Below are 23,195 nucleotides of genomic sequence, written 5' to 3' on the forward strand. Positions count from 1 at the left end.
CCGTTTAATTCTGAGTTATGGATTGTTTTAAAAAATATAGTAAATACATACTATTAACACGAGTGTAATTTTTTGAAATGATATAAATGTTATTTTACATCTTTAAGTTTAATTTTATGAAATACTGATCAGTTTATTCTACTATCTGAATTTAATCTAGAATTAATAAATGTGTTGTTAAAAATTATTATTGCATTTGATTATTTTGTGTGGATTTAGCCTGGTCTGCCATGTCACTCCATTTGTTTGAGCCGGGAGGCTTTTAGGCACAATGGAGTTTTAGCGAACTAGAGTTATTGTTTTTTTTTTTTACATGAGAAACTCACAACGCACCCATAAAAATTGAATGTACTAACCAGGTATACGGATAATGATTTGATTGTGTTTTGGGTTTAATGTTAATTGATACTTAGATGCTAGGATTGAAATCAAACTAACGATGATGTTTTATAGGAACTGTTTGGTGTTTATGAATATTTCTTCTCTAGTCAGGTGTTGATTTAACGCAAATGAACTTGTTGCTCTCAATTTAATTAGGGAAAACATTTGAATATGTAGGTTACGTGAATTAGGAAAGGTTTGTGTCTGAATGTTATTATTCTATTTTACCCGAACACCAGTGAAGATTTATTCCTTCTTATTTCTTTTCGGGTTACGTTTTATTTAGAGAGTCAGAAATTGAATTGAATAACTTAATTGATTTTTAAGATATGTTTATTTAAATGTTTAATTTTTATGTTTTATGTATTATTAAATCTTTATTTTTGAGTAGTGTTTGTCCGACACCAAGGTAGTTAAAGTTAGCAGAGTTTTTGAAAGGCTAATACCCCTAATTTTCTGTTACCGCAACAAAACTATGTTTACTGCTACTAACCAGTAATTCTATTTAAATGATCGAATTACTCGATTCGATCTAAATTAATCTAATTAATTCTTTCATTTTCCTTTTGTTTTTTAGCCCAAAGTCTCGAAGGGGCTTTTCGCGTCGAATCACTTTTCAAATTTTCGTATCACTTTTCAAATTGATGCCGCCAAATATTATTGCTCTGCATTATATTTAAAGACACTAAATAATGAATAATATCTACGAATGTATGTATATTTCTCGCAATTTGAAAAAATGGCAGTACCTAGAGTCATCCAATTTCGACTAACGTAGTCCTTCACTCGAACATGGACACCTGGAAACCCGAATTAGGAATTTAATTTACTGTGTGTTTCATATTTTGTAAAACTTTGACGATTTTTTATTAACATGCTTAACAATTTCAAAGCGATCAACACCGTACAAAAAAAAAAAAATCTCTAGCAAAAGACCGTCTATCGGAAATTGGGAAGAAGTACTGTTTTTAAATAACTTTATCCCAATGTGGCGTTATCTCAAATGCTCTCGAAGTGTGTATGTGTCTGTAAATGAAACAAATGAGCGTTTTTCGTTATATAAAATCTGACTTTCAGACTTTTTCTTTCCTATCTTTATTTAGATGGAAAGATTTTTATCTTCTAACGGAAAATAGCAATATCCTTTAGAGCTGTTGAAAATAATTTCGCTGTTTGAAATTTTTGTATCACATTTTTTATATTATACTTTAAAAATTATTAATTCATACTCTTGGTAAATAAAATAAAAGTAAGATCACGTCAAATGAATTAATTGCGTAAATATATTAAATATTTTTATAGCAAATTTAGTTTTTAGTTTTAATTCCCTTCATGACCTCTAAGTCACAAATGGCTTTAACTAGCGCATCCACTGTAAACGTTAAGTCCTCTGTAAGTAAAAACTAAGTCCATTGTAAAATAATTGCTTGTAAAATTTTAAACTGGATTTTCTTTCTTATTTGATAATAAACAGAAGTAGGCATTTACGAAGAGTTGGCTTCTAAAGTGTCGAGAAGCTCTGCCGTGTTACGATGACGTCACTCTTGCAGATTTCTTAAGTTTCCTTTGTTAAGCAAGTAATATTCAAGTTGCGTAATGATAGACTGAAATATTAAAATTAACAAATATTTCAACTTATTTGTATGCAATTATTCACGGTAGAAACTTAGAGCAGATTTGTAATTAACCTCAGTTTATAGCATTGGTAAACCAGCAGTCTGTTAATTTGGTGTTCAATTTGTAAATCAGTTTCATGCTGCGTCAAGGTTCCTTGGTGAATTAATCTCCCTAATGAATTTAATATTAAATAACAATATACAGTGAAATTTAACAAACATGATATCAGAAACTGAGAAGTCTGCAATAGTAATTTATTCAAGGAGTTTCCGAAAACACCTTGTACATACTGATTCATACTTTATTTCTCATTAAAAATATTGTCTTTGTCATGTAAATTTATCTCCATGAGTGGAGTGGAATTATTTCACTGTTACGTAAGTATCCATGGTCGGTAAGGGACTTACTGCGAAGCATTATCGTCTGTGCATAGTTTAGAGATTTAGACATTCTCATCTGGAAGTTCAATAAAATCATTGATCTTACTTGGAAAGCCTTTCGTTAATTATAATCAACTAAGCTGTCGCAACCATTCCGTTTCTTAATCAATTAAATCCCTTGATCTTATTTCCAAATGTTTCGTATCTTATGGAAATAGTGAGTAGAATTCCATTTCTGTAGGAAATGTAGTTTATTTAATTTCCTAAGCAAATAAGCAAACCTCATGGCAGAATGTAACCCATATTATGTCCATAATAATTCGTACTCCGTATATGCAAAAGAAATTATTATGTGTGTTACTAATGCCAACTATGATTATTTTATTATTAAAGTGTAATGTTTATTTGTTACAATGTTTTGTTTGATGTATTTAGCTTAAAGTGCAAGTATCTCTTCATACTGTATTAATAAACATGACACTACCAAAATCTCACTTAAAAGATCACTAGGCCTGGTTATCACATTGTAATCTATTAATATTTTTAAGTATGATAAGCACAGAAATACTAGAACTTAAGTTGATTTATAAATTTGTTTTAAATTTCATTAACTAAACAAAATTAATATCAGAATTTATGAGTGAAATTAGACAAACTGAAAGAATCAGAAAATGGGTACCAGAAAAGGGCTGAATGACATGATTTTTAAAACTTTCCTTTTAAAATTTACTTAGACCGAAATTCCATGATTTGCCGCCCAGACGGTATAGTGGTTAGGGAAGCCTGACTGAGATACCAAAGGGCGCAGGTTCGAATCCTGAAGAAGGCATGGATGTAAAATTCTATATCACTTCATAGGAGGTAACAGTGATCGCGTATTAGGTGCCTCCACAATAAATTGGCCACCACTTCTGGCCTTAGGAGTGGCCAATGCCGTTATAGGCAAGTGCCCGCCATTGGAAAAAAATTTCCATTATTTTAAAAATGTTCTTAGAAAACGTATTTCATATAGCACCAAAATTTCTACGCAAGAGCATTTTCCAACAAATAAATAGTAAATGTTATTCCTTTCTTATTTATTGTTATATAATATTGCGTAGTACTGCCACAAGAATTCGGGAATTCGTAAAATAAACTGCTGAATGACGGGGAAACACACGTTGAAGCAAATAAGCAGAATAAAAACTGCGTACAGACTCATTTACAGGAGCATATTTCCATTCATTCGACACAAAATCATTCATTTAAATACCTCTATCTAGAAATAAATATCCTTTCAAATATTAAAAATTTCTTCGCTGCAGCAAATTTGCAAGTTTATTATATAAAACTTTCAATAACTCATAATTATAATGAACCTTAGATATTTTCTCACTCCTTTTAGCATTAGTCGCTGAACACTGCATGCAGCCCCATGTGTGCAGCCAGCGTGGGTTTGCCCATGTGTAACGTGTAACGAGCCAGTTTTCCTTGCAAAGTCCTCCACGAAGGCATCCCTCCCCTTAGGCAGATAGCCCTAGTGGGCTTTGCCGTAATTAAATAAACCAAAAGCAAAAACCTTTTCGCATACGTTTGTGGTGTAACTGGAAACACACTCAATGCGTATTCGAGAGGTCCAGGGTTCGAGTCTCAGCGAGGGAATTGCACGTTTTTCACGTCTGCAGCATCAGAAAACTTAATGACTCTATAACCGGACATGATAATTCTACAAAACAGAGAGACTTCAGTATTGATGAAAAAGTAAATTTTATAGATTTATTAATATGTCACCTATATCTTACACCAAGTACTATAACTTTTGCTGAGATATTCAGCTGGCTAAGGAGAGCAATCATTAAATAATGCAAATATAACTAGAATTGCGTCATTACATAATTTATTAGTATATATTACAATCAATATCAGGTCACTCATAATTATTGTAAATCATAGTAATTATTATTACCTGATATCAAACAGTTTCAGAACGTAACTATAACACGAATTCCACCATTACACAGTTTGTTATAAGTTATTACCGATAAATGTCAATTTTCTGATAGTTATTACCAATCACAATAGTTTATTGCACTACTATTAGACATTCTCAGAAATCTGTTTTTATTAATTGCTAAAACAGTTGTGATTTTTTTTTAGTTCAAAATAGGCTTCAGTCTTAATGGAATATTAGTCCCGAAATGCCATTTTGCGTCGAAACACTTAAATGCGTTGTATCAGTTTTCAGACTGCTGCCATCAAATATTATCACCGTGTATTATATTTAAACAAATTAAATAGCGAAGAATCTGCATGAATACAGGTATGTTTCGTGCACTGTGAAAAAACAACGGTACCTAGAGCCATGAAATTTTGAATAACGTAGTCCTTCACCCGAACATGAGCACCTGAAAGCCCTAATTTTGAATTTCGATTGTTTGTTTTGTTTTATTATCTTTTTGATATTTTGTAAAACTTTAGCAAATTTCTGATTAAGAAACTCAACAATTTCAAAGTGAGTAGAGGCAAAGCTGTACGGAATAAAGCATTTCTATGTTCAGCGTGTGAGACTGTCTGTCGGAAATTCTAATCGAATTTTATGTTGCGTAAGTATATGATATTTAATAAACAAATTAAACACACAAAACGTTAATAATAAAAACACAAAAGAAAGTTTTGTAAAGAGATCTTAGTAAGAAAACTGAACATTCATACGATGAACTGAGAAAAAACTGGGGGAAAAAGACAGAAAAATGCATGTAAACACTTAACGCTGCATCCGAAATTCTGAACTTATACTGCTAAGCTGCTTTTAAAGTTTTTGTAATTTTTCTATTGAATTGTAATTAGCTTATGTGAAAAAAAAATTATTCTTAATAGCAAAGCTAAAATGACAAAAAAAATGGGTTAACAGGTGTGAATGTACAGCAGGCTGGTAGACTGCAAACTCAGCGAGAGCGTAGGAAACCTTAATAAACTCCGTTAAAGTCTGTCTCTTTTCACAGATTTTTATTACAGTTTATTATTTTTGTAGTTATTTTGCATTTATTATTTTATAGCAAACATCGAAATTTCGTGAAATTAAGTTTTGAAGATATTTACATCCCTTTTTATGACACAGCTTGAAGCTACTGAATAGCTACTTGAATTTATTTCAAAATTTTTTCAAGTAATTTTACATTCTATTAAACAGAATGCAAATAGTTCTGAAAACATTTTATTCTTAATCTAATTTATCTACAGGATGTATGTGTTACTTACTAACTACCATGCTCATGAACATGCATATTTTATTTCCGGCTATCTTCTATTAAATGAAAATCTTATGAGCCTTTTAGAAAGTGTGTATCTGAAACGAAAGAAATGCTTTTTTTAAATGTTTTAAAAAACTGAAGATAATTAAAATTTTTTCCACTAAAGCCGATTCTTTGTGTTTCAAAGCAGTGTCAAATTTCTTGCCACCACATAAAAGAGATTTTTAAGATTCTAACCTATTTATATGCAAATTGCTTAAGATTAGCAACTTCGGAAATATTCTCTTTGGCGGATTAGGAAAGCAAAAGAGAAGAAAAGGAAATCATGACATTTTATCATTTTCTGCGGTTTTTCAGAAGACAGGGGAGAATGAATTCAAAGCATTCATTATTTGAGTCCTTCCATAAATTAAAACTTTTTATATCGTTAAATCCCCGTGATCCAATTTCTATTTCATTATATTCGATCTTTGCATTTTTGAGATTTAATAAAGTATTCAAGTGCTGTGTTTCACTCAAGCTTTTATTTTAAAACTCTAACTGGATTTGAGAAAAAACATGCCTTTTAAATATGTAATGCTTCCCAAAGAAGGTTGATATTTGTTGAGAAAGTGTTATCAAAAACATGATTTAACAAAGAGAATTAATACTTGAAAGCTTTTCATAATTAATCATTTAATTATATTATTTTACTTCGTCTTTTCTACAAAATATTTATTTTTGTACAGGAACTCAAAATCAGAGGTGGCCCGGTGCAGCAGAAAGTAGCTGTCCTGATATCTTGAAAAATGGACATAATTATGGAAAAGTAAGTAGTGAACGTATTAACAATAATGATGCGTCTCGTCTGAAAACTAAGAATACTTTATTTGCCTAAAACGATTAAAGATACTCAGGAATTATACAAAACTTCAGTTCTTAAGTAATGAAAGTCCAATGTACTTAAAGCCACAGCATAAAGACATGAAAGGATCAATAAGAAACTAAGAGAAAGTAGAATAAAAGTTAAACGCTCAAGGATAACGAAATTAATTGTTTTCACGAAAGCGCTAATTTTATTACGCATCATTAAGAGTGAGAAAAAGAACGCCAATAATATTGTTTAAATTCAAAAATGAACTGGAGATCAATATGCGAGTATATAAGGTATTTTATCCCCTCCTTCTAGCATGCTTTCGTGGAGTAACAGTACCACAGTTGGCGCTAGCGTTACACCAGGAAGGTATGCTAGAAGGAGAAATAAAATACTCAAGAACACAGGTCTTAGTATTTTCTTATACTTAAGAATACTACAGTGCAGGTTCGAGTCCCAGCGAGGGCACTTCATATTTTTCACGTTTCCTTGCTTAGAAAAATGTAATGTCTCTACAGTGGCCTCTGAACTAAAAGGTGGTGGACGATAATTCGTCACCACCAGGATTTGGCGACTTTGTCTCCTAATCCCAGTCGCCCTTCAAAAGGGGGAGTATAAAGGATATTGTCTCCCTCCTTCTAGCATGCCTTTGTGGTGTAACGGTATATCACACTCGGTGCGTATTTGAGTGGTCCAGGTTCGAGTCTCGGCAAGGGCATTGCATATTTTTCATGTTTTTCTGCTTCACAAAACCCTAATGACTCAACAGGTATAATGTATCTTCACCCGGCCAGCACCTCTTTAAGAAAACTATCACTGTATCATAGCTGTTAAGAAGAGCATAATCAAAGTAGTTAATATCTCATATTAAGAGTCTGAAAGGCGACCGTGGAGGACCAAATTCGTTTGAAACTATGGTTGGTCTATGTTTATCAATTGCCTCTGTATTTTTAATTGATACAATATTTATTTTCAGACACGTTTGCATTTTTCTTCTTTGGTAATTTTACTACAGGTCTCACTTTACTCATATTTAAATTTTAAAAAAGTTAATGAACTAATATTTAAATTACTAAACTATTACCGAGGTTATTTACACATTGTTAGAACAATTTTGAAGCCATTTGATTAATGTTTAAGATGTAAAAAGTATTTTTTTTAAATGTTCAATCTGATAGCCTTTTTTCCTGATTTGTAAGTCTGCATCGTGTGTTCCCTGACAGAAATCTTATCGTAAAAAATTTCCATGGGCATTGATTTCCATTCCTCTTTCACTACTTTCTAGAGTCCATCAATCCTGTTGGGTCTTGTAATAGCTTTAAATATTATTAAAATCTTGTAGTTTCAAATAAATAATTTAATTAGATGAACATTAAGGTATTTGTGAATGGCAGTATTTGAAACCAGGCTCCAGTGCCACGTGCGATTCTCGCACGAAGAATGTAATTTAATTTTAAATGTTAGAATTCTTTTTCCTTCTTGTTTTGTATGTCGCCATTTTGAGTGCTAAATAAAGTTTTTTCTGTGTTCCATCATTGGAGTTGCTTCATATCGCCAAAGAAGTATCACAGTCTGCTCTTAGAAAGAGCACTTTTCAAGATACCAATGTCCCAACTGAGACGTTAAAGGATTTTGCAGTAATACTTTGAAAAATATATATATTCAATACCTATATTAATCTTCATTCTGTCAAGGAATGCAGTGGTACGTTTCGAATATGACTTGTTGCTTAATCTTGATTAATTTTCCCTTTTTAAAAGTCATTGGTATAAAGAAATAGAGTTTCTTTCGTAAATATCGGACACAAAACTTTATCTTCATAATAAGTTGAGGTGATTTTTAAAATTTTTCTCACTTTTCTCATTTTTAATTTCCCATCGTAATATAAACTATTTACTAAGACTTTCTTTTCATTGACGAAACATTTATACATTTTTTTCTCTTCGTTTTCGATAATAAATAGAACTTTTTTTTATCGCAGTCATTTAGGTAAACCCATGTTTCATCAAGGTATTGAATGTATTTTCCGCTGCTAAATGGTTTCTATGCAAGGTTCTACAAATTGTTCTGCTTTAAGCCGCATGCCTCCGCGAAAGCTTGGGAACATTACGATTTTTAGCTTTCTTTGAGTTGTAAATCTTGGTTTACTATTCTATTTATTATTTGAGTTGTAAATCTTGGTTTACTATTCTATTTATTATTTTTACAGAGCATTTAAAGACTAGGATTTCTGCGTTGCTGTTTTTTTCCTTGTTATCAACTACTTAATTTTAAAAACACTAGAAACAGTACGAACCTTTTTCAAGTATTCGTTTGGATTCTTCTTACCATACAGAAGTAATGATCGACTTTTTTTTTTCTTTACCGATTAATAATATCGCTTATTTTGCACTAAGAAATTTTAATGCAATGTATTTCACTATTTGTTTGTTACGAAACCGAAATATTTCTCTTCGGAAGGCATAAAAACTTATGTTTCGATCAACAACTTGTTTACATAGCTACCTTTCAAAGAAAAAATGAATTTAAAAGTAAAAGATGGTATTTCTTATTGCAAATAATATGTTTTTGTCAGAAATTTTTTATTCCAAAACATTTTCTTTCTTAAATTGTTTATCGAAATCATTCTAAAAATGAGTAAACACCCTCTATAAATCTTATTCTTATCTTCCTAAAGTGGTCATATTCTTCGTTTCATTACAGAGAATTTATAAACTACTCAATACTCTTTCAACGGTTAATTGACTTTGCCATAAATGTAGGGGGAGGAATGTCAATATTATTTATTTCCAATACTTTTCCTAGTGTTACAGAAGATGTTCTTTCAAGGCTTTGAAACAGATTTGTAATTCGTGTTTTTCTTACCTTCTGTACTTACAAATATGTCGTCCTGAAAATGAATTTTGGCATCATATTATTTTCTTAACGAAACAATATTACATTTATGAAAGTCAAATTTTTCTTAATAAAAAAAATTGATTATTTATTATCGAAAAAAATTGTATCAGTGAGTATAAAGGTGTAAACTTTTATAATTCTCATACAATTTTCTTCGCATATGACATCGTTTCTTCACGTTGCTTTTGCATATAAATGTTGCTATTTTTAATGTTTTGTTTCTGTGTATTTCCAAAACCGAAAGAATACCACGTGATCTTCTGAATCAGGTTATCATATTTACACATAGAAAATACTGTCCTATGTGTTTTTACTTTTGATAATTTTATTTTTATTCTAATATTATTTTAAAAGAAAGTATCATTATAAACTATTCTCTAGGCAGCATTTTAACTGTTCCCAAATGCTCATATATTCTCCTATAGAGATGAACTGTAAAAATTACTGGTTAAAACTCTCATCCACTTAACTTCCTTAGAATAACATATCTATTGCAAAGAGACTCTTGTACATGTGCTATTTACCTTACCGTTTCTATTGTTCAATAAGATGTCTTAAATATCCTAAAAATTTATTAATATGTGAAAGATGTTTATTTCAAACTATAAGCTAAATTATTATTTTAAAATCCTGGTATTAGTAGAGGGATGTTTTTGAGATATCAGTTTAAGACCTTCAATACATTCAACCAATATAAAAATAGTAGTCCCTCTTCGTATATATCTTCGTATATGTCTTGAAATGGGTGATGGAAAAACAAAGAATTACTTGAGCAAGAAATTATCTCAAGACAAGTCACTTTCTTTTCCTCAGATACATGTTATATGTGTGGAGAGACATATATATGTAAGATATAAATATGTAAAACAATCTTTTCATTTTAATTGGGAATAGACCCATTCATTCTTCACTTTAATTTGTGTACTTCCTCTGCCTTTCCACAAATTAGTAACTATTTATGGCATATCCATCCAGAGCTCGTCATTTAAAAATCAATCCGCATCATGCTTATGTAACCTTTCAATGCATTCATTTCAATGTTATTGGAGTATGAATTTTCTGAAACACCCTTCATTTGAGAAAATATCCGCAACTTAAACACATCGAGAAATGATTTTCGGAAGATACCAAAGGTAATATTAATTTCATGGGTAAGTGAATCACATTGATACAATCCATTGCAATTTCATCATCGCAAAATTTCATCACTGCATGCAGTTCATGAATTTAGTATAAAATATCTCTTTAAAGTAAATTTTACGACTTAAATCTGTATTTTAATCTTTTATTGGACGTGATACTTCATCTTCTGGAATGTCGTCGAATTTCAAGCTCATCATTGAATGAATTTTTAAACTGAAAACTGTGGATTATGTAACATGATCAAGAAGGTAACTTAAGTAACTTGAGATGAGGAAAGTTCTGTAAGACAGGAGAGCGCTGGGATATGAATATTTACGGGCATGTATGAAATTTCTTCCTTAATCGATTGACTTTGGCGAAGATGCATAATCCCTTAAGCTAGGATACTGTTAATAACTCTGAGTATAGAATTTTATCTAAAACTTGCTTTATAAATTATGATTTCAGTCTCAATAAATGATGTTAAACTCTACTGATGGCTTTCGGACCAGTTTAATATCAGTCAATAGCAAATGATTTTATCAAATAAATTGAATTTTTTTAAGATGCGTATTAGTAATTGCTTTTCTAGTGCTTATTCACGTTTTAATACTTTTATTTTTTTTAAGTAAGAAGAGATCTAGATGTTTCCATTTTGCTTGCATAATCGTATTCCGTCAAAGCTTCTGACAGCCCTATCAATGTAGCATTATTTTTCTACCAAAATAAAATCGGGAAGTTCTTATCAGTATAACAAAGTGGATTATTTAAAAATAGTTGTCTTTCAAAAGTGACAAATTAATATACAATATAATATTTGGTATTCATACGCTGAAACTTTACAATGCGATTTCATTGCTATTTGCAGAGTTTACCTTTAAGAAGATACGTTATTTTTATTTTTTTAAGATTTGTACCTTTAACATAACGATTTTAATAAGATTTCTACCATTAGCATAACGAACGATTGATAAGAGTCGACGGGATCTTTTGTAAAAATTAATAAATTAGAAATCCGGAAAGAGAACACAAGTTACTTTTTATCGTGGTCCACAGTTAGAGATGGTGCCGGCATAAAGACTGGTAGCTGCTTAATGAAAGGATGGAAGGATGACTTGACTTTCTTGCAGACTCACGTACCCGTATGGATCCGATATAAATTTATTCTGGATAAAGCAATTCTTGAGGCGCATAATCTGTTCACACATCATTAAGAGCGCAATATTCACCTATCATTTTTTGGAAGCTTAGCACACCTTAAGAATAGATGATACAAAAAAGGGAGCCGCGCATGTTAGTACAAGCAAGTGTTATGTATTAATTGCTATTATTGTCAAGCTTAAGTTTTGCTTACTATATTACTATTTTTGTTTTGATCTGTAATTGAAGTTCTTAATTTTTTTTTTCTTTAGTTGTTTAAAGTTGATTGTAAGTTTAAACTGTAACTTCTGTAAAATTTAAAATTTAGGTTTGTTTGCTTTAAAAGTTTTCTCAAGTTGAAGTTGTTTAGTTTTTAATTTGATTTTAGGGACTTAAGTTTACTTGGTTTTGTACTTTTGTTTTGACCTTTAAGGTTGTTTAACTTTTAACTTTAATTATTTTAAAGTTTTGTTTGCTGCACTTTTAGTGTCTTAATTTTTTTAACTTAACTTAATTTTTACCCCTCTTTCTATTAAAGTTGTCGAATACATATTTTCTGACTGGTGGTAAGGTAAATCAATAGTAATTGAAATTCAATCTGGTTAATGAGTGTGTATACTTAAAATACTGCTGAAGAAACAATTTATATAGTGCTGACATTTTTTATGAATTATATTGTTATGTAATAGTTTAATTTTTAGTGTCCCAAATTCGTTTGTGTTGAATAACATTTCGCTGGTTCTGAAAATTTTCACATGCCAACCGTCGGCTTGGAATTCATTCTCAGAATCCCTTATCAGAGGATTACTGCTCCCCGAAATTCTTTCGCCCAAGCGAAAAAACACATGTAATGTTTCCACCACATGTCGGATGACGTGTTGGATGTTTACACTATCTGGAGTTTTACTTAACAGGACCCCGGTTGCTGTGACATCGCTAGCAGGGAAAGGTTCTATAGCGAATTTGTGAGGAGGGGGAAATAATCGTTGGATAGGAAGTTCTACATGGTCGAGTTGCGCCTCGATTCGAAGCTAATGCCACCCTTGTTTTCGTCTGCGGAGAGTGTTGACGCAGAGGAGTGGTCTTGGAGGCCGAATGGTTAAACTGCGCTGACTGGCTCTTCTGATAGTCGAGAAACCCCTTCCCGTGAAGATTTCTCTGTTTGGGTTGCTGGACTTGGCTTCTTGCTGATCACTTTCTTCGCCAAAAAACGTTATTAACATTTATTAGCTTACAAACTAACGTCTTATACAATCATTATTTGACTCTATCTGTATACCTGCGTTTAAAAAACTTACACTTACATTAAACAAAATATTCATGCTAATCTCAGCTCTGTATATATCGATAGACATTATACTTGTAGGATAGCTCATTTAACCAATTATTCAAATTTTTGTTATCTTTTCTGAACTCCTCAACTTCCCCTCACATTTTCTCGTCAGGATGCTAATTTAAAGTTAAACGAAGAGAGCATTGAAACGGGTGATTCTTGAAGTTTATTCAGAGCGTGTTACGAATCTCTCCTTGCTGTTACGCGGAGTTGCTGATGCCCCTTTTGGGCCATTTAAATAATTATCACGTTGGATAGGTTGTCAAGTCAACCTAGTGAGCCGTAACTTAAAGTGTTAGTCCAGCACTGCTCTTTAGCTTTGAATCGATTTAGGTAATAACGCTTAAGTTCCACTGCAATTTGCCGGTGTTAATGTAAAACACGAAGTACGTGCCTTTCTGTTCATAGTTGATAATAATAAATGTTATTTTTACCCTTCTTCTGTATTGTTATCATTTACGCTTGTGCGAGAAGTCGCCAGGTTCCTTAGTAGGATCTGGTACGGTTTATGTGACCAAAGAGAGTACGATCTTATACACTGAGGAACAGTGCTCTACTTTTCAGTTTTCTGTCATCAAACTGTTTGAACCAGAAAAGTCTTTCTATAGATGAATTCAAATGTGTAATACTAATTTTCGCATCATGTAAGGATATATATTTTTATTGAATAACTCCAATTATTTGCTCTCAGCAGCGTGAAAAGAACTATTGCAAAGTCTCCATTTCGTTTTTTTACCAAGCAGTCTTTTCTATTTTAAACTTCTACTGCTTTCTCCTCCATATTCGGAACGCTTTGATAAAGTTGAACAGAGTTTCAACAAATCTGCAGTTGCAATTACTATTCGCGTATTCGTGAAAATTATTAAGCTGAACTTCATTTTTTTTTCAATTTCATTTCAACTCATTTTTTATACTATTAATCTGCACGAAGTTATTTTTCTCATTTATACTTCTAATACTGAATTTTCCATAAAAGTTTTTTCAGATTTTCACATGTGTTCCACATTGACATCGGAAGCTAATGAAAGTTAGTTTCCATTATCAAACTTAATCGGGAGTTGAAACTAACTATTAATTGGAAATTTATTATAAAATTAAAGGACGAACTGAAATACCAAATAGATATAAGTTCATTTCCTGTAATTTAAACTTTGTGGAGATTTATTTAATTTACTAAACAGTTAATTTTATTTTGAAGCAACCTTTCTTGCCGCTCTTGCTTTCAACTCACGCTTTCTTGCCAGAACGTAAATGAGTTAGCACGCGTGTATTCAAATGAGGTAGAATGAAATTAGAATTTAAGGAAAGGTTTTGAAAGGTGAATTTAGAATACCTGTGAATACCGGATATTAGTATATACGAATGCATGGTAAAATAACTTATCCAATACAAGAAGCGATTCTGGCCGGTGTAGATTATGTATTTTGGATGTTTGCATTCAACATGAGTACGATTAATTCAAATCAGCCATTTCGTATAAATGTTTGATATTTTAGTTGTGTTAATACACATATATTTATTTATTTTTATTTCATTATTCGCAATTATTTTTAAAAAAAACTGAAGACGAAAGATTTACTGTATGGATTTAGTCGAGTTTAATGTGCCATCTGTCACATTTATCATCTCCTCTCAACGACAGCAGAGCGTTTTAAAGAAATAAAAGTATTGTCCTATATCTGTCAAAGAAAGCTGTCTACTGTATCCGATTGAAAGTCATCCGTTTAATTTCCTTTCCATTTTTCCTTCTGTCACTCTGGATCGTCACTTTGCTTGATGAGTGAGGTAAAGACTCCTCAGAATCTCTTACCATATTATATTAAAATATTTTAGTGACATCCCAGCTCATACAGCTTCAACGAGGTTCTTTTGTTATGTAAAGTTGATACCAAAAAAGATTAATCGCCTTTTGTAGAGTAATGACATTACTTAAAGGATGTTATCCCCTCCTTTTTTTCTATTAGTCTTCAACAGCAGATGATGGATGAGGCACATCCCAAAAGATTGACTTCTTGGTCGGCATCCTGATAAAACACGTGAGACTTTTGTATAGTAATAAATCAAATCAATTAACTGCGCGCGTTTACAGACTTGGAAATGAAACTTCGCTATCATGTTTTCTTTTATGTTGCTCAATTAACATGTTACTGATTACTGTTCCGCTATCTAACAGGAGTTCCTAATTGCTTAGTATTTAAGAAAAATAGTGTGATACGTTTAGAAACTAAAATGATATATGAAAAATTATGCATCTGATAAATTTGACAATTCACTGTTAGTTAAATAACTGGTTATAAATGCAAAACATTCGATATGATTGAACTGGCAAATAATGTAGTGCCTGTTTAGAACTGTTCACTGTTTTAAATATTAATCCTTATTGCCTTATTACACCAAATCGTAAGGTTTTTAAACAAGAAATGTAACAATAATATATTGCTGCGTTTCTTACGCGTTTGTGGATTTGGAGTTATTAACGATGAAGAATGAAACACTTGAAGAATGAAAACACAATTTATTAGCCAGTATTTCTCAGGACAGTTCCAAAAACACGTTTACAGTCGTCGAAAAGCTACGAAAAACATGCTGAGACAATCAACAACACAGCCTTCAGGTTATCAGGCTAAGACGGTGAAGATATCTTAACAGCAAAGCACCAGAGTACAGCTCCCACCTCATTTCAGTGTTCTAAGAACTCTAGGTACTCTAGATTCTCCACGCTGCAATTAGCGATGCAGTCGACGACACACTCACGATAGACTCAACTTTGCACTTACTCGCGATACACTCAACGACCAACTGGACACTAGACTGACGATCGACTGCTACACCGCGTGCAGGCAGGGCTTATATAGCTTTTGTGCTGCTTTCGAGAACATTCTGGGCCAAACCGGTAAGAATTCGTTCCGGGATTTTTTCCATCCGTCTATGGCATATCGTCAAATGGGCGATTTCGCGCCAAATATGGCAACCCTGCCTTTCCATGCCATTTTATAGAAACCTTAAACCTGCCTTGTGGGGAAGGTATCTTACCGCGGCTGGGCATTTCGTGACAGTATGGTTAGGTTAATGATATAAGACATAAAATTTTCACCAATTCATATTTTCTGCTTATCACTGCAAATGCAATCTGATTTTAAAAAGAAACATAATCTGTGTGATAGCGTTACTAATTGAACACAATTTATTATAATTCTCTTTTTTATTTATGCGCTGTTAAATGCGCACACTTTTAAAATTTACACATATCTAATCCTCAAAAATATTTTATAATGCTATACATAGTTATATGTGTAGAAGTACAAGCACAAAAGTGCTTAATTCTAAGCATTCATGTGCTTCTTACTAAGCTAACTATAAGTGTAGTATTATGGTAACTATTAGTGTATATAACTATTAGTGTAGCTACAAGAAGAGCCTTACGATATCTCCACTATCGTAATTTATATACAAATATACAATCGGCAGTCATGGATCTATACAACATACAAATTTATCAACAATTTCATTACTTGGTTTTAAATTTATGCAAAGTAGTCTCTATTTTTTTTTTATGTTAACAGTAAAATGAAGTAATGTTTCAGACCTATAAGCACTATCTCATATACTTCATTTTCCTTTCAGGACGGGTGTGACTCCAGTACATCTGAAATAGAGGTAACTGTCACAGATATTCGCAGAGGCTCCTTGCTCAACGAGGCAATCCCTTCAGACCCAAGTCTCTTCATTCCACCTCCACCGCTGGGCACAGAAGATCCTCTTCTGAAACCAGGAGGCGCAACAATGGCCTTAGGAGTGTCTGCAGTCGACCTGACATCGGGCAAAACAAAGACAATAGTTATTCACCCACCCCACATGCACCACGAGGGAACACAGAATCAACCCTCTTTGGTAACCTTGGATGGGCATTTTTTATGACTTTAAAAAGCGTGCTTTGGGTTCCTGATGAAATCGACTCTCTAACTGTGAGCCGTCAAATCTTCCCTGTTTGCTCATATAATTTTGTGGCCTGGTCACTTTTTGATACATTTACGACGACCAAAGATTTTGTTCTCGCTTAATGTTTTACTGTTGCACGTTTGTTAAGTAACAGTTCAAGAATACTTACATAAACAACAGTTTAATATATTTCATAAATTATACTTAACATTGAATGTTTTGAAAAAGGGAAGGACGCTGAATGTCTGATGGTATGCAATGCAAGACATTTATTAACGCATTAGACAAAGGTATTTAAAGAATAAGAGTGCTTTCGCGAAAAAAAAAATATGTAGTATTTTAAATGCAGACAGTCCTACATAAAGTACTACATGCACATGATTTGGATGCTGTTGTAAATATCTTTATCAGAGTTGAATGAACGCATTAAAAAATCGGTTAGACTGTCACAAATTTTACCAAAATTAATTCTTATGCAGTGATGAAAAATGCGCAATGCGTACTTTTTCAGGAGCAGATGCCTTGGAAATTCATCAACAACACAGATGTTATCATTTCTGTCTAAATGCAGTATTGCGGTACATAATTGTTATGTAAAAAATATGTTAAAGAAAGTATTATTAAATCACTTAGATCTGGGTAGGTGGTAGTGATGGGAAACATACAGAAATGGTAGAAATGGGAAAGAAAGAATAATAGTTAAGATGGAGACAATGCAAAATAGAAGGTTGAGGCGGTGGGAAGGAGAACCAAGCGAAAAGGCACACTGATTAGCAGGAAATAAACTGTATAACCTGTACTAAGAAATATTAGTTTTGTATGAGAAGATTACATAATGGCATGGTATGGTGTATTAATGCCTGTGTATAAGTACTGTTTTATAAATAATATAAAAATTTTAAAAAAATAATGATCTATGGCATTTGGAATATGCATTCAAATTCTATGGAATTTTATCTTTTAGTTACTGAAATCTATGCATTCAAAAATTATATCATTGCAACATATCGTATTCTGTAAGAAATATTTCGAGCTTAAAATTTACATTTTCAAAGCAAAATTCAAAGGAAAATCGCACTGAATATCAGTTGCAGAACGGAAGACATTCTGTTATGCAATCAACGTAAAGAGATTATGCTTGCTTAAACTGAAATGTTATCATTAGTTTATTTAATTGTACTTTAATTCTTGTTAGCAAGTATTGGTGAAAGAAAAATAATTCTCGGTTGTTTGACGATGTTTCAGATTTTCACAGGATTAGTTCTGCTTCCGCGATTTCTCTTTCCGCGTTTTTCAAAATTTTTGCTGTTTTCGCGAAATCGGAGAGTACGGTCCCCCTCCCACAACTCCTCAGGAGATGTCACGATGAGCCATTAAGAACCGCTGGGCAGTTTCTTTGTGAATAAGTTAAGTCTTCGTTAGATTGAAGACGTGTCTTAGTTTAGGCTCCTCTGGAAATGTTTAGTTCCATTCCATTTGTAATTCTGTGTTGTTTTCACATCCTATGTTAATCAATAGGGATGTTTTAGACATTATTCGAACTATAAAGAAAAAAAACCTTTAGCCCTTCATAAAAGTTATCAGTATTGAATTCAGAATGAAAATAAGGAAAATGTAGTTTATTGGATTTGCATAAAGAATTAAAAGCTGAAAAAGCGCAATTAAGACCAAAGAAATCGTCTTTTTAGAAAAAAGAACGTCGTTTTAGAATGAAAATTTATTCTGAAAGATTTTATTATAACTCCCTTTTATGCAGAATGTTGAAAGAATATTGTTTTTTTACTTTAGGAAACAATCTTTTAGTTCATTGCCAAAATCATCGCAGAGTTTGAACATCTCTCTCTCTAGCTTCATCCATGCAAAGATCTGGAATCGTAAATATTTTTCAATTATTTCTTTTAAAAATTCTTCTTTTTAAATCTAAAAATATTTTCCTTCCTTACATTTTGGAAGAGGCCAAGATCCACTCGGCCTTCTACTTCCCTTTGGGAAGGGGGTAATGAAGATTGATGATTTCGAGGAAATAGGAAGGTTTCTGACAACCGCGGAAACAGGAATCGCGTAAAAAGGAAGACACCTTTTCACAATACCTCACTTAACGTTTTGTGGCTGCACGGTCTACAAGAATTCGAGAAATGGGTTTGAATTTTTGCATGTTATTATTTTGTCAAATTTCATACAATAAATTCTAAAGCAGTTTCTAAAAATATGGGATCGGTTTGCAATAATGTATAATACTACTCTGTTATCATTAGTAATATAATCATATTTTTGAACTTTTTGGGTGAAAATATTTTATAATTTCTATACAACTCTCACTCAATAAGTCTTCGTTAGATTGAAGACGTGTCTTAGTTTAGGCTCCTCTGGAAATGTTTAGTTCCATTCCATTTGTAATTCTGTGTTGTTTCACATCCTATGTTAATCAATAGGGATGTACTTATCAATAGGGATGATCTTCTTTTAGGATTAGAAGTACTGACTTCTAATCCTAAAAGAAGTCGAATAACACAGATTTCGAGTGAACGCATTTAAGTAAATGAACTGATGCTCTAATACATTTTCAGCATAAATAGAGAAATCAGTTTAGTTTTTAGGGATATCTTTTTTTTTTTTTTTTTTTTGTTAGTCAGGTGCTATAACAGTGTAATAAATTCCGTAGTTAATAATTTTTTCTTGTTTACAAAAATTTGTTTCTTTAAATCTTTTTCTTTCCTCACAGAAATCATAATCTAAATTCATAATAAAATTTTAAATTCCTCTACCTCTAATCTGTTACCTTCCACTTTAAAAGCATGCATTTTTTATAGTTTTATATCAAAAATTTGAATCTGAGATTTAGATTTTCAAAATCTTTTTTTGTTATGCACGCTATTTACAAAATCTGTAGTCATCCAGTTATCCAATAAATAATTCTTTACGAGACTGAGAATGATAACTATTAATATCAGGTTTTTTACATAATTTATAATTAATTTTATCCTTACTTGTAAGGAATTTCAATGCCTCTCAAATAGTTCGCGAATTTCAAATACCTTACGAATTATTCCCAATAGTTTACGAATTCCAGTGCCTCTCGTCTAGTTTCCGAAATGGGCTTATGAAAAGCCGAATCGCTATACTTCTGATCAAATTAATAATCAGTCAAAGTAAATGTTACCAGTTTCAGCTCTACACAGAAACTTCTGTTCTTGAATTTGACCTCTAGGAAATCGAGTTGGTAGCTCCGTTTGAGGCTAAAAAAGATCTTGGATTACTGCGAAGCCATTAGAACTGCTATCGAACAAAGGAGAAACATTGTATACGATGATAATTAGATGGTAAGAATCTAACGGTTTTCATAACAATGTTAACTAAGAAATGGAGCAGAAATATTTACGAATATTATTAGAAATAATAAGAAAATGTTTTCCAATTCATTAAGATATATTTATATCTTGAGAACTACATTATAAAGGTATTTTATTACCATCAATGTAATAATGCAGTCGCACATGAAAATTGCGCATAACACGATGCAACATACTGGCATGCCTAACATTAAAACTTCGGCTGCAATAGGATGATGTTACACCATACTAGACAAAAGTAAATACAAGGGTCTTAAAATGAATTTTCCTGGCCATCTGAATTCGTGGTTTAGATCTCTTGATCTTTTGATTTCTTTCTGGAAAGGTGGAAAGTATCCTCAGTCACATTTAAATTATCCTCAGTCTCTTCCCCCCTCCAGTTTTATCAGACCTACACTGCACACTTTATCCATTCCTGAACCGTTCAATAATCCCCCCCTCAAACTTATGAAGATATCTGAAATACATCACTTATATTCCCCTTCACCAAAGACAGCCCTGGCGAGCCAAACTTTTGAAGCAAAGATTGTTCTATTAGCGGAGCCACCTGGCTCATATGCTAACTGCCTCAGTGCCCGCTGTTGGTGGAAAGAAAGAAAGCTCAGACATGTGCGGAGGTTTAAATACTTTACGTTGTGATGTTCACCCTTAACTAGTATTGCTACTATGTTACAGAACTTTACACAGATTTTCATGTTTGATTGCAAGATTGCTTTAACTGTAATAGAAAAACATTTTCAAAAATAATATTTAGTTTGGCTATTTTATTGCACCATATCGGTACACATCGATAAAACGCAATAAATGGTCTTCTTATTTCTAACAATCTTTTGATAATATTGCATCATTGACGCAACATTTGCAAGAAAACTAGACGCATATGCCCCATATTATAGATTTAATGGTCCGCGCATTGTTGTTGCATCTAATTGAGAGAATTCGCTTCCCGTATGGAAGGTGAAAAGTGTGAAGAAGGAATCTGAAGTAGGATTACGGTTAATTAGTCAAGCCTAATCAAAAACTAAAAATATTTGAAGTTGTTGTCTAAAACTATTATCGATTACAGATAATTCATTTGGCAAAAACAGCCTCTGCGTAAGACGAGAAATATCTTGGACTCGATTCCTTGTCGAATGTGGATTGTCGCATGATTATGAAATCTGACTGACAAGAATTCCAGATTAAATAATTATCTAAAACACTTTTAATCAAACACGTAGATCGCTTTATTATTAACGGATAATTCCTAAAACGCAAGTAATCACGACATGGCTATCTAAAACTCTGATTAATACAAAATGCAATTACTGCATTTTTACAATTAAGCGTAGATGAGAGGAAACAAATGCGTAAACCTTGCATAAAATAAGCTTTATATCAGGTTAAAACACTGGAATTAGTGAATATTTTTCCCGAATCACAATAATTTTATACATCTTCAAATAAAATTAAACTTCGAAGGTAAAATAATGACGATTTTGTTCCTGAAAATATTTTTGTCCATCTCTAAAGTTTTATGAAGACTTAAAAATTTGAAAATTTACATCAAAAAGAAAAAAAAATTACTTATGTTTTAGGAGTTAAGGAAAATGTTTAAGTGATAAATTTGTTACACTGATGTGAACTTCAAAACCACTTACTGGGACTTTATTCAGCTAGCTGAAATTCTGTACTTTCGCACTTTTTCAAAACCTTCCTTTATCAATTGCGAAATGGAATGATAACTTTCTGCTAAAGATGTGTATTATATGCTTTGTGAAATTAATCCTTCTCTCAAAATCAAATCTTTTAATTTTTGCCGTCACAAATGGATCTTTTTCATCATCAAATTGGTTTTTTGGAATGTCTGGATTTTCCTATCGCTCAGAACCTCACTATCTATAAGCAGTTTCTCAGTAAAAATACTGATTTTTCGTAAAAATTACTTTGTCATGAATATAAACTGTTTGTGCAAATCAGTGCCTTCTTGACCAAATACGTGATATCGATAATGTATCGATTCTTATGAGCTACTGCGAAAGGTTGAGAAATGTACTCGTCGTTTCTACACAAAAATTTATTTGTACATTGTGAACGAGCATTCGATTATCTCTCTGTGTGTATGTATTATATATATATACATATATAAAAATTACCTTCATTAAAAGATGATCGTGTACAAAAAATAAAGTTCGATTTTAAACATGAAGTCTTTGTTGTTGATTATTTGTCAAAATAGTGAAAAGTGAAACAATTTAATTTGTTACTTTAAATAATTTTCATACGTTTAGTATAACTATTTAATAAATAATAATAACTTTTGCGTAACATTGCATTTGTTGAGAATTTATGTTAAATATTTCGAACAATAATTTTGATATTTTTACTCATTTTTATCACAAATCAAAGTTAAGAATTTCTTAATGGAAAATCTGCTTCTTTAATCTCTTAAATAAATGCTCTACAAAGTTAAATATAGCATTACTTTACGAAGAATTAAATTAAATATTGCTAATTAATTTATTGATGTATAGATATTGAATCATAACATAGATTTCTATGCATTTATTTCCAAACTTTTGTAAAAAATGCAGAGAAAATTTATTACCAAGATACCACGAATAAATATTCAATCAGTAAATTATTTGATTTTATGATATGCTATCTATGATCTCACATGCTATCCTATCACAACGAATTTCAAAGCTAACAATTAAGTGCAGAAAGTCACTTCCGCATCAAATTTTCATGTGCTTTAACTACGGATTGTTATTTCAAACAATCAAATATATAAAACACACAATTAATAATAAGCTTAATTTTACATCGCCTAGTCAGAATAAGCCATCCTTGTAAGAATAACTAGAGTTCTGTTGGAAGTATAACTTCTACGATACATATTTTTAAAGGAAAACTCTCTGAGTTACTTTTTAATAGATTTCAGCTAAAACATATAATGACTTTACTACAAAA

General features: G+C 31.9%; 1 protein-coding gene across 1 annotated transcript in view; it reads left to right on the forward strand.

Moving 5' to 3' along the window:
- Positions 1–22,431, forward strand: part of LOC118191999 (nephrin-like) — a 916,450-nt gene extending 894,019 nt beyond the window's left edge. The window contains exons 21-22 of the mRNA XM_085814264.1: positions 6,337–6,416; positions 16,579–22,431. Of these exons, the coding sequence (XP_085670390.1) occupies positions 6,337–6,416; positions 16,579–16,872 (374 nt within the window). The 3' untranslated portion in view covers positions 16,873–22,431. The remainder of the gene's footprint in view (positions 1–6,336; positions 6,417–16,578) is intronic.
- Positions 22,432–23,195: the final 764 nt, after the last annotated feature.

Source organism: Stegodyphus dumicola, chromosome 1 (genome assembly GCF_044657685.1).
Source record: "Stegodyphus dumicola isolate Sdum_Otavi_A_Nest chromosome 1, ASM4465768v1".
NCBI classification, from domain to species: Eukaryota; Metazoa; Arthropoda; class Arachnida; order Araneae; family Eresidae; genus Stegodyphus; species Stegodyphus dumicola.